Here is an 18,961-nt window from a genome sequence, read left to right on the forward strand (position 1 = left end):
AGTGGCTCACAAGTTGCTTTAACCGGTTGGTTCTTTCTTGGTTTGGTAAAAGCAATTTGTGAGCCACTCACTATGAATGGATAAATAGATTAACAGAGTTACTAGCTGAAAAGGAAGGGCAATCAGGATATTTAAAAACATGAGGGGAGAAGAAGAGGTAAAAGTTTAAAAGCAGGGGAGTTGCAGAAAAGAAGTTTTAATAAATATAGGCTAATTATAAGGGAGTGATAGTAATTGCCCCATTTTTAATCGTTTCAACATTTTAATTGAAACAGGTTGTGACGATAATCTCTCACCCACTCTCGCCTCTGCATCCTCCACCAACCCTCTCTCTCTCTCTCTCCTCTTCCTTGCCTCTCTGCATCCCCTTCCTCGCCCTACCTCTCTCCGTCTTCCGACTTCTCTCTCTGCATCTCCCTCCTTGCCCTAGCTCTCTCCACCTCTCGACCTCTGCATTCCTCTCTCTGTCTCTCTCCCAACCTCTCTCCCCCTCTCAAACTAGAATAGTAATTACAATTTGGGGAAAAGATAATCTGTGGATTTTTTTCACATGTTCTCTTATGAAAAGTGTGAGTCTCATACATGTTTTTGTTTTATTTTTTATTTTATCTTTTATGAAAATATGGGATCCACATGGATTGATACATTTTCAGACCACTTAAATGGTGGTAACATGCAAATTCTAATGTGAGAAACCCTCTCCATTACAATTTTTTCATTAGAGTGGATATTGAATATATAGTGTTTATGTTTTGATGTTAGTCTTACGTAAGGGATTTCCAGGTTGGACCGATCAAGGCACTTAGTATATGTTGGTTCAAAACTTAAACCAAAACCAATCAATAAGCTAATTATTAGTCCTTAAAATCAAAACCAATTTGCTATCAGGCTTGTTGGTTTCGATCTCCTATAAATCTCAGCTATTGATTCCATCTCAATTTCTTTTCGGTTATCAAAATACAAATAAAAAATAGTAATAGAAATTTTTCAATTAGCACCTTAAATTGAGCTCCTATATACATCATATCTATTAGTTTTTAGTAGTTATAATCAATTATAACCTAGCTAATACAAAGAATATAAATAAATAAACAAATAATGAAAACTATTACTTTTATCGATCTTTTTATTGGGTTCTTTTCATTTCGGTCCTGGTCTATTTAGTCGGGTTTCGGTCAATCATATCGATCTCATCGAATCATATCAAAACCGATCAATTATCCTATATAATTCTCTCGGAATCGTTATCGCCTACGGTTTCTGACCAGGTGCGGTTCCTAGTTCTTCTCACAAAAGGGGTGGGATCCACCCAGGGCACTGACCAACAGTCTGCCTAGGTGGGGTCCACCCTCCTCTTGTGAGAGGAAGTAGGGAACCGCACCGGTCAGAGAACCATACACACAAAAAATTCTTCCTTACCCGGTTCACCCCTATGAGAGGAAATTGAGGATTTGGACGGGTAGGGAATTGTATGGGATAAGGTTCTCCACAATCTCTACATAATCTCTCTCTCTCTCTCTCTCTCTCTCTCTCTCTCTCTCTCCACTTAATCTCTTATTCTCTCTCTCTCTCTCTCTCTCTCTCTCTCTCTCCACTTAATCTCTTATTCTTTATCTACTCTTAATCCTTCCTGTCTCCTCTCTCTCTCTCTCTCTCTCTCTCTCTCCACGTTCTCTTATCATCTCATTTTCTCTCTACATTCTTATTCCCTCCTCTATCCCTCTCCACATTCTCTTATTCACTTTCTCACTCTACACTTTCTTGTTCTCTCCTCTCTCCCTTCCCACAAGTGTGTAGGAGAGAACTTGGAGAGAGAGAGAGGATTGGGGTTGTGTTATACAATATTATAATCTTACTTTATACCTTTAATAGATCGGGACAAACGAGAAAAATGAAAGAGAGAAAGGAAAGAGAAAAGAAATTCTTCAACGTTGGTTGGCTGCTTCACATGTCAAACAAAAAAGAGAATGAGAAGAAAAGAATTGGTCCTCTAATATACTAAAGCTATCCAATCTAAAATCCAAGATTTTATCTTTTCATTCCTTTCCATTCAATCAATTCATCATGTGTTATACGCACCAGCAGACCTGATTGGAATTGACCAGTTGAAAAGCTTGAAATCGGATCGATTGGTTAGAAAATGGTCCAGTGTTAAGCTCAGGTCAATTATTATTTGAATGTTCAGAATGCTTGGTTGTAACCTGATAGGCATCCAAAAGGACTTACCGACACCGGTAATCAATCTTTTTTAGCCTGATTAGCCCGTTTAGAATTTGACCAACTTTCTTATGACCAATTTGCAGTTCATTTATAGACCAATTAGTTCGTTTAAAGACTGATTATGTAATCTAATTAACTTAATCTTAATTAAGGATTGATAATCGACAGACTGAATATAAACGTATCTATGTTTAGCCTATGTAGCCCAATTAACTAAAGAGTTTAGGACCTTAAATATGTGGGGACTGATTAAACCCGATTGAAACTGACTTTGGACCAGTTGTTTGAGATCCCTACATTTTACAAGAAGAGGCAATAATGGAGGAGTGAGATTCTTGCAAATTTTATTATGGATTAGTTTTCTTTCACCCAAGTGATGAGAGAATCTCTTCACCATTGATGATGTGATGCTATAATTGGATTTTGAATTCATCATTAATTCCTACCGTTTATTGTATGTGATTCAAAATACCATTCTTTTAGTCTAATCAGAGGGTTAGATGTGGTAGGATGAAGATATTCTCTTTCCATCGTGGGTAAAATCAATCAGATTGAGCAGCCGGGCTGTTCCAGAGCAGCATCAACTGATTATGGATCAATATACTATATAGCCCAACATATATTGCTAAGCTTCCCTCAAATATCCATCCATATCAGGATAGATTGGGGATGTCCAATCCAATTTTTTAGTGCTACCCAGTTTTAATTGTTGGGTTCCAATTCTGTTTATCATCTTCCTTTCTATAATTTTAGCGTGGGATAGAAATCTTTCCATGGACTATGTTGGTAGCCTTTATTCACATCATATGTCTTGTTTCTCTATCACAAAGCAATAATCTACTTTATTCCTCGGATTTGGATCCTCTGCGGTCTAGGGTTGTGCAGCTATCGTGCTGCACGCAACTGTCAGGTCGCCATCCAATGGTTGGGCATCGAGCTTTTCTAAACTACCACTTAAAATTCAAATTTGAAAGGAGCTCGTTTGCCTAGGCATATGTGTTGAGGTGGCGATCTGATAGTTTCCCTCAACACGATGGCCTCACAACCCCAAGCCACAAAGGTTCCAAACCCGCGATCCGATCTTCCTTTTTTCTTTTTTTGTTTTTTTTTTATTTCTGATTATAACCTCCAACATGAAAAGAAAGAAGAAAAAAAATTTTGACAACGTAAGAAAGAGTAACTTTTTGCCATTTTATGTAATTTTTTCGATCTACACTGAATCATTGATAACTATGGGTATTTTTATCTGCTCCATTTCTTATCTGCTACATTTTTTCAAGTTCCTCTAATAAAATAGGTGGATTCCACTAGACAATGTATTCGGAAAGGTGTAGGATAGTCATTTTTGCTCCCCTCTATTAGAGGAACTGGAAGAAATGGAATTGCTTAAGAAATGGAACAGATAAAGGTTCAAACCATGGCTCTAATATCATAGATTTTTAGTGGCGCAATTACTATCACTCCCCTACACTTAACTTATATTTACTAAAACTCCTTTACCTTAAACTTCTTTTTTGATATTCCCCTACTTTTAAACTTTTACATCTCCTTTTCCCCTCATGTTTTTAAATACCTAGGTTGCCCTTCCTTTTCACCTGGTAACCTACTAATCTATTTATCCATTCTTAGTGAGTGGCTCACAAGTTGCTTTAACCGGTTGGTTCTTTCTTGGTTTGGTAAAAGCAATTTGTGAGCCACTCACTATGAATGGATAAATAGATTACCAGAGTTCCTAGCTGAAAAGGAAGGACAATCAGGATATTTAAAAACATGAGGGGAGAAGAAGAGGTAAAAGTTTAAAAGCAGGGGAGTAGCAGAAAAGAAGTTTCATATAGGGAAGTTTTAATAAATATAGGCTAATTATAAGGGAGTGATAGTAATTGCCCCATTTTTAATCGTTTCAACATTTTAATTGAAACAGGTTGTGACGATAATCTCTCACCCACTCTCGCCTCTGCATCCTCCACCAACCCTCTCTCTCTCTCTCTCTCCTCTTCCTTGCCTCTCTGCATCCCCTTCCTCGCCCTACCTCTCTCCGTCTTCCGACTTCTCTCTCTGCATCTCCCTCCTTGCCCTAGCTCTCTCCACCTCTCGACCTCTGCATTCCTCTCTCTGTCTCTCTCCCAACCTCTCTCCCCCTCTCAAACTAGAATAGTAATTACAATTTGGGGAAAAGATAATCTGTGGATTTTTTCACATGTTCTCTTATGAAAAGTGTGAGTCTCATACATGTTTTTGTTTTATTTTTATTTTATCTTTTATGAAAATATGGGATCCACATGGATTGATACATTTTCAGACCACTTAAATGGTGGTAACGTGCAAATTCTAATGTGAGAAACCCTCTCCATTACAATTTTTTCATTAGAGTGGATATTGAATATATAGTGTTTATGTTTTGATGTTAGTCTTACGTAAGGGATTTCGGTTGGACCGATCAAGGCACTTAGTATATGTTGGTTCAAAACTTAAACCAAAACCAATCAATAAGCTAATTATTAGTCCTTAAAATCAAAACCAATTTGCTATCAGGCTTGTTGGTTTCGATCTCCTATAAATCTCAGCTATTGATTCCATCTCAATTTCTTTTCGGTTATCAAAATACAAATAAAAAATAGTAATAGAAAATTTTCAATTAGCACCTTAAATTGAGCTCCTATATACATCATATCTATTAGTTTTTAGTAGTTATAATCAATTATAACCTAGCTAATACAAAGAATATAAATAAATAAACAAATAATGAAAACTATTACTTTTATCGATCTTTTTATTGGGTTCTTTTCATTTCGGTCCTGGTCTATTTAGTCAGTTTCGGTCAATCATATCGATCTCATCGAATCATATCAAAACCGATCAATTATCCTATACAATTCTCTGCCGAATCGTTATCGCCTACGGTTTCCTGACCGGTGCGGTTCCCTAGTTCTTCTCACAAAAGGGGGTGGGATCCACCCAGGGCACCTGACCAACAGTCTGCCTAGGTGGGGTCCACCCTCCTCTTGTGAGAGGAAGTAGGGAACCGCACCGGTCAGAGAACCATACACAAAAAAAATTCTTCCTTACCCGGTTCACCCCTATGAGACGAAATTGAGGATTTGGACGGGTAGGGAATTGTATGGGATAAGGTTCTCCACAATCTCTACATAATCTCTCTCTCTCTCTCTCTCTCTCTCTCTCTCTCTCTCTCTCTCTCTCTCCACTTAATCTCTTATTCTCTCTCTCTCTCTCTCTCTCTCTCTCTCTTAATCTCTTATTCTCTTATTCTCTCTCTCTCTCTCTCTCTCTCTCTCTCTCTCTCTCTTCTCTCTCTCTCCACGTTCTCTTATCATCTCATTTTCTCTCTACAGTCTTATTCCCTCCTCTATCCCTCTCCACATTCTCTTATTCACTTTCTCAAATCCTTCCTGTCTCTCTCTCTCTCTCTCTCTCTCTCTCTCTCCACGTTCTCTTATCATCTCATTTTCTCTCTACATTCTTATTCCCTCCTCTATCCCTCTCCACATTCTCTTATTCACTTTCTCACTGTACACTTTCTTGTTCTCTCCTCTCTCCCTTCCCACAAGTGTGTAGGAGAGAACTTGGAGAGAGAGAGAGGATTGGGGTTGTGTTATACAATATTATAATCTTACTTTATACCTTTAATAGATCGGGACAAACGAGAAAAATGAAAGAGAGAAAGGAAAGAGAAAAGAAATTCTTCAACGTTGGTTGGCTGCTTCACATGTCAAACAAAAAAAGAGAATGAGAAGAAAAGAATTGGTCCTCTAATATACTAAAGCTATCCAATCTAAAATCCAAGATTTTATCTTTTCATTCCTTTCCATTCAATCAATTCATCATGTGTTATACGCACCAGCAGACCTGATTGGAATTGACCAGTTGAAAAGCTTGAAATCGGATCGATTGGTTAGAAAATGGTCCAGTGTTAAGCTCAGGTCAATTATTATTTGAATGTTCATAATGCTTGGTTGTAACCTGATAGGCATCCAACAAGGACTTACCGACACCGGTAATCAATCTTTTTTAGCCTGATTAGCCCGTTTAGAATTTGACCAACTTTCTTATGACCAATTTGCAGTTCATTTATAGACCAATTAGTTCGTTTAAAGACTGATTATGTAGTCTAATTAACTTAACCTTAATTAAGGATTGATAATCGACAGACTGAATATAAACGTATCTATGTTTAGCCTATGTAGCCCAATTAACTAAAGAGTTTAGGACCTTAAATATGTGGGGACTGATTAAACCCGATTGAAGCTGACTTTGGACCAGTTGTTTGAGATCCCTACATTTTACAAGAGGAGGCAATAATGGAGGAGTGAGATTCTTGCAAATTTTATTATGGATTAGTTTTCTTTCACCCAAGTGATGAGAGAATCTCTTCACCATTGATGATGTGATGCTATAATTGGATTTTGGATTCATCATTAATTCCTACCGTTTATTGTATGTGATTCAAAATACCATTCTTTTAGTCTAATCAGAGGGTTAGATGTGGTGGATGAAGATATTCTCTTTCCATCGTGGGTAAAATCAATCAGATTGAGCAGCCGGGCTGTTCCAGAGCAGCATCAACTGATTATGGATCAATATACTATATAGCCCAACATATATTGCTAAGCTTCCCTCAAATATCCATCCATATCAGGATAGATTGGGGATGTCCAATCCAATTTTTTAGTGCTACCCAGTTTTAATTGTTGGGTTCCAATTCTGTTTATCATCTTCCTTTCTATAATTTTAGCGTGGGATAGAAATCTTTCCATGGACTATGTCGGTAGCCTTTATTCACATCATATGTCTTGTTTCTCTATCACAAAGCAATAATCTACTTTATTCCTCGGATTTGGATCCTTTGCGGTCTAGGGTTGTGCAGCTATCGTGCTGCACGCAACTGTCAGGTCGCCATCCAATGGTTGGGCATCGAGCTTTTCTAAACTACCACTTAAAATTCAAATTTGAAAGGAGCTCGTTTGGCTAGGCATATGTGCTGAGGTGGCGATCTGATAGTTTCCCTCAACACGATGGCCTCACAACCCCAAGCCGCAAAGGATCCAAATCCGCATTCATCAACCTATAAATCATGTAGTAGATTCTAACCCAAGCACAAATCCCTTTGCAAAGAAATAAAACTAAGAAAAAAAGGTAAAAAGATGAAGGAGAAATTATTTGATACATAAGATGAGAAAGGTTCAATAGTTAGATGGGCTTTTTGAATGGGATAGACAATAAAAATTGACACATAGCCAACACTCAAAATGGCCAAATTAATAGTCCATATGGCTGATGTAGTCACTCTCTTTCTCTCTTGAGACCCCAAGCCCTTCTGGGTATTTGTGAGATATGGGGATTATTCCATTTCGACGCATGCGATTATGGGCATCAGGAAATTTTTGCCCTACAAAATGAGTCTCATGAGTCCAAAAAGTACATTTCCATTTCTCTTGTAGATATCCCATAGTAACAGTAATATCATTAAAACCTTGCATTTTCATTATTTTGTCATCTATGGACTCATAAGTATTGGATTAATAAAATCACTTCCCCACAGGGAATTTAGAGTCGGCATGAAACAACAAACAACATGCTTGAACTTTTCTTATTTCTAGCTGCATTACAAGCTGATGAGATCAGGAGATTTGTTTTTCTGGGGGGCTCAAGGAAGGGATGGGGGTTGTAGACATTTCTCGTGTTCAGGATAGAAGACCACACATGAATCTCACACCGAGCACAGCGGGAGATGATAGTCACACTGCAATCCATTGGTTATCATCCTTTTCCTATGTTAAAGCACCAACAACACATTTACCTGGTCCCTCAGAAGGAAAACTGAAATCCGCAAAAAATGTATTCCTTTTTAGTCCTTTCCGCAGCACCTTCATGATATTAAAAGAAAGAGGGGGGGGGGGGGGAACGAACCAAAGGATTAGCTGATAACCCAAAAAACATGTATATGAAACGAATGACAAGAGCAGGGAAACAGGACATATGCAGACTCTTCTGAGTTCTCGACATTCAGTGACGATAAATGTTCATAGGCTATTCATATCAACTGGAGTACGTTTCCGGCCATTGATTATCAGCAAGAGGTGAATCACACCTCCATGTTTCTGCACTACATGGGCACTAATTGATAGCCAGTTCTAACAGAGTAACAGTCTACCCGATTGGATCCCTTTCTTTGTTTATTGTATATTTAAAATGTGAAAAGAAGAAAAAACAAATTAGAATTTAATGAGGGAAATGTACCGTTTATATCTCTTCTTGGAACCACAAGGACAGAGTGCATTCCTACTTATTTGCCCACTCTTTGCCAAATTAGATCTGGCAAGATCTAATGGTGTTGATCCCATCAGCTTTTGCACCTATAAAATATAAGACAAGAATTAGGATAAGGGGAAAAAATATTTTCTTTTCTTTCTTTTTTGTTGTTAATGGGAATGTCAGGTATTTTATTAGAGAGAATAAAGTTCACATGTATGGAGAGTAAACTCTTTCAGCATATAGATTTGATGTCCAAAATAGATAAAAGATGCGGCCATACTTCAGTAAGAAAGAAGCATTAAACAACAAAAGATGCAGTTAAGAATTAAAAATGATGTAGCATGCCTTCTGATAACCTAGTCCTGCCTGAAATGTATCTCTGGTTCAAGTGAAGTACATGGGAGTTTCACAAGTAGCAGAGCACCAAACATGCATCTCCAGGTCAATCAAAAGACTTCATGCAAGATAGAAGAGAACTACCCAATCCTGCAGCTGACAAGCACCTTCATCCAGACAGGTCTTCCCATCTACAGATATTTAGGTTCAATTGGGATTCAACAGAACTGGCTGAATCCAGCCAGTAGTCTATCAGAAAACCATTTTGAATGCAGTGAAAAGAGTTGATGCAGTCACACTCTTAGTTTATCATGGTTCCTAATAAAATAAATAAATCAATCAAAATCAAAAAAAATAAAAAAAGAGCGTCCTAGTGCACGAGGCTCCTGCTACTGTACGGTCTGGGAAGGGGCAAATGTACACAGCCTTACCCTCTGCTTCGCAAGAGAGGCTGTTTCCAAGTTTTGAACCCGCAACCAACAGGTTGCAATAGCACAAATTAACCATTGTGCCAAGGCTTGCCCACAAAGGTTTATTCATGTGGACAAATGATATGTCTATTCCGACTGTTGGATAGAGAGGACATGGTCTAGGTTAGCCACATGTCAAATTTCAGAGTCTAATTCAATCAAATGCCCCCTTTTGTATTGGCACACAACCCGTGTATGTCTATGCATGAGTACCATTTCTCTTGACATTACTGTGCAATCTCACAACTCTGAGTGGGAACATATGGTTTAGATTTTAAAAAAAAACCCATAAAAATGGATGGCTCAGATCTATCTTGTGATTTTCAGAAACATCACCTTCCATTCATATATGGATAACTACCTAATAATAAACATTGAATGGCTGGATTGACCAAATGAGGGGAAAACACAAGGTTCAAGTAAATCGTAGATCTAAGTCATCAAATTGCTCAAATATATACATATACATCAAGGGAAAATCTTGTCTCAAATTATCCAAATGCAAATTAACAACTTGGAAAAGAATATCCAGAGAAAACCCCAATCAAGATCCATTACAGTTGACCAAATCATTGACCTACAACATTATTGGACGAAAGCAAAAAAACAGGTGGTCTAAAAGATATATTGGACACTAATGATCTAACACACCAATATTACATGGCAAAGGTATCTTAGGTTCCTAGCATTGGAGCCATTCTTGAAAGTGACAAATGCTACAATGTTCCTTAAAGATGGGGACAATCATTTTATGTATAAAAATCACAACACCCAAGAACTAGAACTCTTTCAACAGCACATTAAGACGGAAAAATCAAGACAATGGATGGAGCAGTGATACCTCAGCCAAAGACTTTGGCATTGGTTTACCTTCCTCCTTTAACTTTTCTATCTTTTTCTGTGCTTCTTTAGCCCATGTAAACTTTGACAAGGCATTCTCAACATCAGCAATTGTACAATTACAATGTTTTGCAGCATCTTTCTTTTGACTGCTTTGGAGATTCTGCATATAATGAATCAAGAAACAAAACCATCACACAGGTACAACTGTAATGATAAAAGTTTGCATGATTGCAAACATATTAAATGCCATATTTCCTCAACATTCTACACATTGTTGTCAAGACGGCAAGGCGACCCAAGGCGGTGGAGGTGTGTCTAAGCGCTTAGGCGACAAGGTGACCACCTAGGCGACCAAGGCGCCCAAGTGTTAATTTTTTATTTCCCCTCTTTTCTAACATTATTTAGTATGCTACAATATGTACCTTATATCATAAAAAATCAACATTAAGCCACATCCAGTCATCAAAAATCAACATTAAGTTACATCAAGTCATCAAAATACAACATTAAGCCACATCAAGTCATCAAAAATCAACATACAAATAGAAGACAATAGAACTAAAGAAGCAAGCTATCGGAAGTTTGAAACAATCAAAACATACATTTGGTTTATATGTTCTTGGAATTGGTCATTTTCAGGCATATCTAGTCTCACATTTGGTTTATACTGTTCTCAGAAAATATGAACTCATCAATAAATAATTAACATGTTATCGATTTATAGAAAAGTTTTTGTACTCTAAGAAATTAGATTGATCAAATGATTTTATTTGTACGTGAGACTTTTTGTATTAGGTAGAGCACAAAACCAGCTTTCCAACAAATCCAAGTTTGCTTAAATCTTATTTATATTGAAGGAGTTATGTTCCAGTCAAATCTTATTTGGTGCGAATGAAAGCTGTCAAAATCGCTCTGAATGAAAATATTTTGTTAAATATCAAAACAAATGAATATTTTACCGCACTTTTGGTTTTTAGTAATGCTTTACCATATTAAGACTTATGGAACTTTAGATTTGAAAAAAAAACCTAGCATTAGAAAATAAAAAATTTCACCTACTACCAAAAATCGACTTCTTGTTCTTGAACTAGGGGGTTGACTTTTTATCCTTTTAGAATTTAAATTTTTAACTATTTTTATTGGATTCAAATAGGGTTTTTTTTTTGTTTATTTATAAATAATATCATAAGTAAATGAACATTTACTTAAATGATATTTGGCATAAATAAGTGCTAGAACCTGGTTCGATACCAATTAAACTAGTGCAAGGCACCCTACAATAAGGCGGCAGCCGCCCAGGCACTTAGAAATCCGCCTGGACGCCTAAGCGGAGCCTTGACAACTATGATTCTTCTACACATTGCAAATGCTATGAGATCCCAAAAAGTATCTAATGCAGACCCAGGGGGGATCTGCTATGGTGGGCTTCACAGAGAGAGCAATAGAAGAGTTAGAGTTGCAGGGGGAGAGAAGAAATCGCATTAGAAGAAGAGAGGGGGGGGGGGAAGAAGAGTGACCGCATAAGAAGAAGAGGAGGGGGGGAGGAAGAGTGCACACGCACACAGCCCTCAGGCTACTCAAACCACAAACTCAATTAATTCTTCAATTTTGTCTCTACGATGGAGAATTACATCATATATAAATACTCCTAAAAATAAAGACTCCTAATTACTTCCTAAAACTTAGACCAATCAAAATAGAAACTCAATAAAACTCAAATTGGAAATTTCCCTACAAGTCTAATAACTACCCCCAAAATAAAAGAATACATATCTTTCCCAAATAAATAAATTCTAAATATCCTATTAAACCAAAACGTGATTGGGAACCGGTTCATCTTAGTTTGGATACCCAATTGGGTTTGGGTCAGTCCAAGGTAGTGTATTTGCATCAATTCCCCCGGTGTTGAGAAAAACTCGCCCACGAGTTTTGTAGAATGGTAGAAATAAAAGCTCACCAGTGGGGTCAATTGGTTCCATGTCTGCAACTTGAAGAAAATCTAAAATATGAAGCTTTGAGGGTGCATCCATGTCTGGAAAATCGTGGGGAAGAACGAACTCATGATGTGGAATTGCTTTCACTACATTGGAATCCGTCGTTACTTGATCCATGATCTGCACATCTTCCGTTGCCACTATTTTTGGCTGCTCTGATTGAGGTTGTATCACTGGTGCTGCCTCTTTTGGCCTGGAACAAAAATCATCAACTAACCCATGAAGAATGAATGTCTGGGGCATGTGAAAAGGATGCCTCTTTCTGTCACGATCAATGATGCCTTTTCGTTCTTCTAGCCATTCATGACCCAATTTAATAACACGCCAAGGAGAATCAAACATTGTTTAAAGTATCGACCGATACGATATGATAAGGACCGATACGTATCGGTATCGGTCAATACCGATATGATACATACCGATACGTCTCCTTTTTTTTTTAAATGAACTGTCTCGAATTGTATCGAAATGTATCGACTGATACAGGCCGATACGATACGATATGACCGATACATATCGATACCATCGATACGTCCAATAAAGGGTTCAGTGGGTGGTTTAATACGCATCGATATGTATCGATACGGCTCGATACATACCGATACATCACCGATACGTACCGGTACGTACCGGTACTATCGATACATTCCATAAAAAAGCCATTTTCACTCACAAACTCTATACAATTCCTAATCTAACGGAAAAATGAAGGAAAACTCTCAACCAAGAGTCTAAAATCTTGCATTTAATCTTGGTTTTTCATACTTTTAAACTAAAAAACGAATTAAGGAGTGCTACAACATCATCCTTTGCATCATCCAATACTCTTTAGGGCTATAGACGATTACAACATGTGAGAAACTTCATCTTTTATAACAATTTCAATTTAATACACTTGTTTGGTTATACATTATTCACCATTTTAGGTTTTATACATAACACTTATTATATATTGCTTATTTATATTGTTTTTTGTTCCAAATGTGTATTTCCATGTGTATCTTGACCATTTCTATGCGTATTTGTATTGTTCGATACGTATCTCCGAAACGATACGATATCTCTTAAAATCACTTGACTGATACGATACCCGATACCGATACTTTAAACCTTGGAATCAAATACTTCACAATGAGCACCATCACAATAATAAGAAACTGAGAATTCGACAAATACATAATCCTTAGAGTGAATAATGATCTGGTCGTTCTTGGATAACATCTCTACCACAGATCGTGAGACAAAATTGTTGCTTTGTCGTTCATCAATAAACAACATAGCAAGCTTTCCATTAGGCAACCGAACTCTGAACTTGAACTCAAAAGAATTCATGGCCAGGGTTGTATTTGGAATCGGTATGGGTCCACACAAATAAGAGAATATGCAACATAAGAGGTAATGGCAAAACAGTAAATAAAAGGGAATTTTATGACACTAATGGCAGAACTGTAATTATAGAAAGTGCAAGTAACAGAAGGTGATGGAGAAAACACGTATACGGTAAAGGGTAAACTTGGAAACAAGTTAGAAAATAGGACAGAAGGGGATAAAACAAATGGGAGGGGCAGTTTAGGAACAACGTAAAAAAATAAGGAAAGTAAAGGACAAAAGAGGGATCGTGGGTGGGGGTTACCAAAACGGTGGGGTGCTTGGATTCCTCAATTTCTTTGTCGAACCAGAGAGGAGATGGGGGGAGAAGTGCTGCGAGCTGCAACCAAGGAGCTCAAGTCAAGCCACCAATGGAACTTCGATGGCCGGAGATGGAGTTTGAACCACAGCTGCTGAAATCAGGTAAGAGTGCTTCTTCTTTTTACTTCAATTCTCTGTTTCTCTTCTTCTCTTCTCGTTTTTTTCCCTTTTTCTCTGTTTCTGGTTTCTGGTGGAACCCTATGGGGTGGAATCGAAATGGTGGAGTTGGAGAGAATGGATTTCTGCGGAAGAAGGATGAATGAATGGGGTTTTCGGTGCTTTTTTTTTTTTTGGTCGCTGTTACAGCGAGGAAACAAAGGGGTTGTTGCGGTTGGGGTTTCAGTGGAGGTGAAGGAGAGAAAGAAGGGTAGGGGTGCTGCAGAAGATGGAAAGGGAATGGGGGTACTGGTGTGACAGTAGGATAACCGGGAAGATAAGAAATACAAGGAAGAAGGAGAATGGGATAAGAGAGATGGACCGGAAGGGGATGGATCCTTTGGCTCTGATACCAGATAATGCAGACCCAGGGGGGATATGTTATGGTGGGCTTCACAGAGAGAGCAATCGAAGAGTTAGAGTTGCAAGGGGAGAGAAGAAATCGCATTAGAAGAAGAGAGGGGGGGAAAAAGAGTGATCACATATGAAGAAGAGGGGGGGGGGGGAAGGAAGAGTGCACATGCACACAGCCCTCAGACTACTCAAACCATAAACTCAATTCATTCTTCAATTCTGTCTCTAACGATGGAGAATTACATCATATATAAAGAGAAATAAAATACTCCTAAAAATAAAGACTCCTAATTACTTCCTAAAACTTAGACTAATCAAAATAGAAACTCAATAAAACTCAAATTGGAAATTTCCCTATAAGTCTAATAGCTACCCCAAAATAAAATATTACATATCTTTCCCAAATAAAATAAATTCTAAATATCCTACTGAACCAGAACATGGTTGGGAACCGGTTCATCTTGGTTTGGATACCCAACTGGGTTTGAGTCGGTCCAAGGTAGTGTATCTGCATCATTATCCCATTGTGACATCTAGTTAATATTATTGAGAGAGAGAATGGGATCTCATCCCTCTTACATTGTACCTCTACCAACTCCACCATCAGCTAGATAATTCACCATAACATTAGCTGATCATTGTACTAGAGAGAATGAGAAATATCGAAAATATGTCTGATGAAATGTTTTGACGTATGAGAATCTTCAACTGTATTTTCTCAGCCCAACTAAATACTATAAGAATCCTCTCCATTAATAGAGTAATGAAATTTGGCTGGTTGCAGAGTCTTAACATGAAGAAGAGCCTTTTTATAAGTTAATAGAGCTACCTCTGTGTACGTGTGTGCGTCTGTTATGCTCCGAACCAGATACAGATTAGCATATATGTTCCTACCTTCACAATCTATAGAAACCACGAATTCTAGAGGATCCTGGATTTCAAGAGAGCAGTCAATTAAGCCTATGAAGTGCGTAACATATCACTAAACCAATGTAAGAAGCAGGTGGATAAACCAGTTCTCTCATATTTTTCAAATGTGATCCCATATCCACATTTTAAAACTCTTTGGAAATGTGCAGCATAAAGATCTGTACTCGTTTATGACTTCACCGAAGAACAAGATTCCCTTCTCCATTGAGAGGTCAGCTCTAATATGATTATTCATTAACGAAGAAAAAACCCTAGTGAAGGTCGAAGAATACAAGAAGTGATTTCATATTTCCTTAACCATTTTAAAATGGAGGAATAAATGGTGGATAAAATACTCTTAATCCCAAATCATTAAATGTAAGGGAAGCAGGGGACTTGGTTGCATAACTCCTCCTTCACTAAGAATGTTGAAGTATTATTGTTTTATAGGAGCAATCCAACTAGACTGATAAACAAATAAAAATAACCAAAAAAGAATTTAGATATAGAAAGAATCAAGGGATCAGGATCAGGATCAGAATCAGAATCAATTTGTGGATCTGCCCCAACCAGTACCAATCTAAACAACTGAGATAGGGGATCTGCAGTGGGTCAATCCAATAATAACAGGGGAGTAGATGATACTTTATGTAATGCCAGTTGGATCAGTCCAGATGATCCTGATCGAGTTTTTGAGCTCCAGTTTGATCATCTTGTGATTATCAATACCCAACCCAACATGCATAATTGACATCCCGTCATGAACCAAAGCTAGGATAAAGAACCGCCCAATAGATCTCTGCATTTTATTTTTGCTTTTATAACCTTCTGTCTTACACTTCCATTCATGCCTCAAGTTTGTTTGTGATGACAACCATCACATATTCAGCACACAATAGTGCACTTTTCAGAAAGAGGAGTAAGGCAGTCAGAGTGGGCCACAGACGCAGAGGTGTTGGATCACATGTTTAAAGGCTCTTTTCCCTCACAACTACCCCATGAAGTCTTGAATCAATCAGACACCCATTGTTGATGACACATCAACTCAATCTCTTGCCTCAAACTTCAACAAAGCTTCATGGAAATGAAGGCCTGATCCATATTACATAGCCTCTATCACAACTATGACAGATGCTGAGCAATTCAAGGGAAGGATCTTACATAGGCTATAAAGGACTTAGATATTCAGGTTGAAGAATATTTGAATTAGGTTTCAATTAGACTTGGGAGTTTAATTTGAGGAAATACAAATATTTATATGATGTGAGAAAATAAAATCTTATGGTTTTGCGGGAACTGGAATAGATGGATTAGGACTGGCCTATTTAAGCAATAGGCTCAGAAAGATGAATTTGACAACTGTTTGCTTGACGTGGGTACATATTCTATACAAAAGGCTTCCATGGATTTTTATGGAAGTAGTAGAATGAGTTCATGAAAGCATTAGATATCTAGCTTTAGCACCAAACCAAAAAGCAATTAAGCAATAATTTGCATTCAACCTGTATTGATAAATCAGTTCTAATGGGTTCATAAATAACTCCACTGGACCATGCTACCTCAGACTCTCTGACTCAAACTTCACAGTAGATATATCATATTGGAAATTGATACTCTGCTAGTTTCTGGAAATGTCCTGCATTCACCTAGGATTTGCATGTTTGAAGGTTACCAGAATAGGCAACTGAGCAGCTTCTTTCTTTTCAATGATTCCACAGTACATCACCCTCATCAATCAGAAGGAAAATCTTAGCTTTTAGCTGTCAATTCTCCTCTTAGGAATAGTTCGGCTAGACCATAAACTAGGTGGAATGCATCTAAGCTTTGAGTTGTTCTACTCTATGAGTAGTAGTAGTCTTAGCGGTAATAGTTGTTTATTTAGCATCATGAATTGCAAAGGGGAGAGTGCAGATTCAATTGAAACGATAGAATAGGCAAGCAACAACTACGACAACATTCCGACTAAAAAGAACCTAGGGCAACATCCCCAACATATTTTGTTCCTTTGTTTTATTTTGGTTTTTTTTTTTTTTTTTTTTTTTGGGGGGTGGGGGTGGAAGGGAGAGATTCGGAAAAGCTTATCTTTCACTGATTTAGTGCTCTAAAGGAATACCTTCCATTTAATTCTACAACACTTTAAAGATGAGAGCGTGGAATTTAAGGACTGACCTCTCCAGTAGGATCAAAAGTTCCAAGATATCTAATTATTGTTTCCTGCTTCTCAAATGCGTCAGCAAATGTCGCCTCACTGCCACGACCCACCACGAATTGCTTGAATTGCCCTGCTTTCCTCGCAGTCTTCAGTTCATCGGCGAACTCTGCAGCCCCAAAATCTTATAACTACTTTGAATTTAACAAATTAACACCAATCGATATCCATTAAAGAGGAAACAAAATGGCCGAGAAAAATCAAATGAATGTGGCAGATAGGTGATTTGCAACGCAGGCGATGAGTGCTTACTAAGGAGCGTGAAAGATTGGGAGGTGACTTGAGTTTGGAGAGTAGTAGTCTTTTCGCCCGTGAAGACACCTTTGATCTTGTCCATCCAAGACCCATGGAGAGCTGAAGTGGAGAAGATGGAACGCGTCTGCGATGCAGAGGGAAAACAATCGTGATAAAGCTCGGATGAGGAAAACAAGGTTGCAGGTCTGCGAAAATTGTTGAGAAAGCGTCGATGAGACATTTCGTCGTTACTCCGCAATTATACAGAGGGAACGGGCTCGTCTTCTTCGGTTAGGGTTTACTTAGGGCTTTAGAGATTTGAAAGCGTGCCCCCAGCCATCACAGTCAACTCCTACAATGGGTTCCAACTTCCAACGTCCATTCTACTTCTGAAATCGTGACTCATAGTTACGTTTTTCATCAACTACGTCGACATTCGTTATAGAGACATGCGATCAAGTAGACATGCGATCAAGTAGAGATCTCTTGCACGTAAAATTTATGAAGGATTTTTGATAAAATACGCAAAAGGGTTTGTTTCATTTATGTTTTTTTTTTGGTCTATCCTATTCAAGGGCCCACAGACCAACTATAAGCTAAGGGGGAAGGATAAGACAAGCCCACAATCTACAACTAAGGGGGGGAGAGGGGAAGGGAGAGAAGGGTGCCTTTTTGGCACAATCTGCAATCCAAGAGAGTCGATCCCTTGACCTCCTAGGGGCATGCACTCAACTTCCAATGGCTCCAACCAAGGGTTTGTTTAAATGACACTATTATGAGTTGGGCCATGTTTTCGAAAATCCAAGCCCAGTCCGGCCCAAGGTCAAGCTAGGATTTCTCAGCTAAGGCCCGTTCTATAAGCTTGGCCCTACTTTTGTCATTTTTTACAATATTTGTTACACGAAAATCAGAAGAAAAAAAAAATTTGTAACATGAATAATGTATGGGCTGATGTTCTTTGTGCCGCAGTGCAGCCTGCACCCATGGGTTGGGTATACCTACCATTTCAGGGGGGCAAGGTGGTCATTTTACCCACCCCCATGAGTTTGGGCGTAGCATGCGCCCAGCACACAGAATATTTGGCCATAATATATATTAAATATAAAATTATGATACTTAATTCATGGTAGATCAGCACGAGCTTGGTGCAACCCAAGGCCTTCAATCCAGATCTGGTCTGGTCCAACCCCAGGCTTTGAAATTCTAGCCTTGATCCACCTGCCAGTTGAAAGACCCACCCCAGGCCCTATCAGGCTGAGGGAAAGGTTGTCTAGCTA

General features: G+C 38.2%; 1 protein-coding gene across 1 annotated transcript; it reads right to left on the reverse strand.

The window, feature by feature from the left end:
* Nucleotides 1-7,728: 7,728 nt before the first annotated feature.
* On the reverse strand, nucleotides 7,729-17,985 carry LOC122666899 (protein translocase subunit SecA 1). The gene is made up of 6 exons (XM_043863001.1): nucleotides 17,703-17,985; nucleotides 17,411-17,559; nucleotides 10,138-10,299; nucleotides 8,476-8,591; nucleotides 8,078-8,102; nucleotides 7,729-8,044 (listed from the first exon to the last, which is right to left on the reverse strand). Exons 1-5 carry the CDS (start codon nucleotides 17,923-17,925, stop codon nucleotides 8,084-8,086), a joined length of 669 nt encoding a protein of 222 aa, XP_043718936.1. The 5' UTR covers nucleotides 17,926-17,985; the 3' UTR covers nucleotides 7,729-8,044; nucleotides 8,078-8,083.
* Nucleotides 17,986-18,961: the final 976 nt, after the last annotated feature.

The sequence above is a fragment of the Telopea speciosissima genome, chromosome 7, assembly GCF_018873765.1.
Source record: "Telopea speciosissima isolate NSW1024214 ecotype Mountain lineage chromosome 7, Tspe_v1, whole genome shotgun sequence".
Classification (NCBI taxonomy): Eukaryota; Viridiplantae; Streptophyta; class Magnoliopsida; order Proteales; family Proteaceae; genus Telopea; species Telopea speciosissima.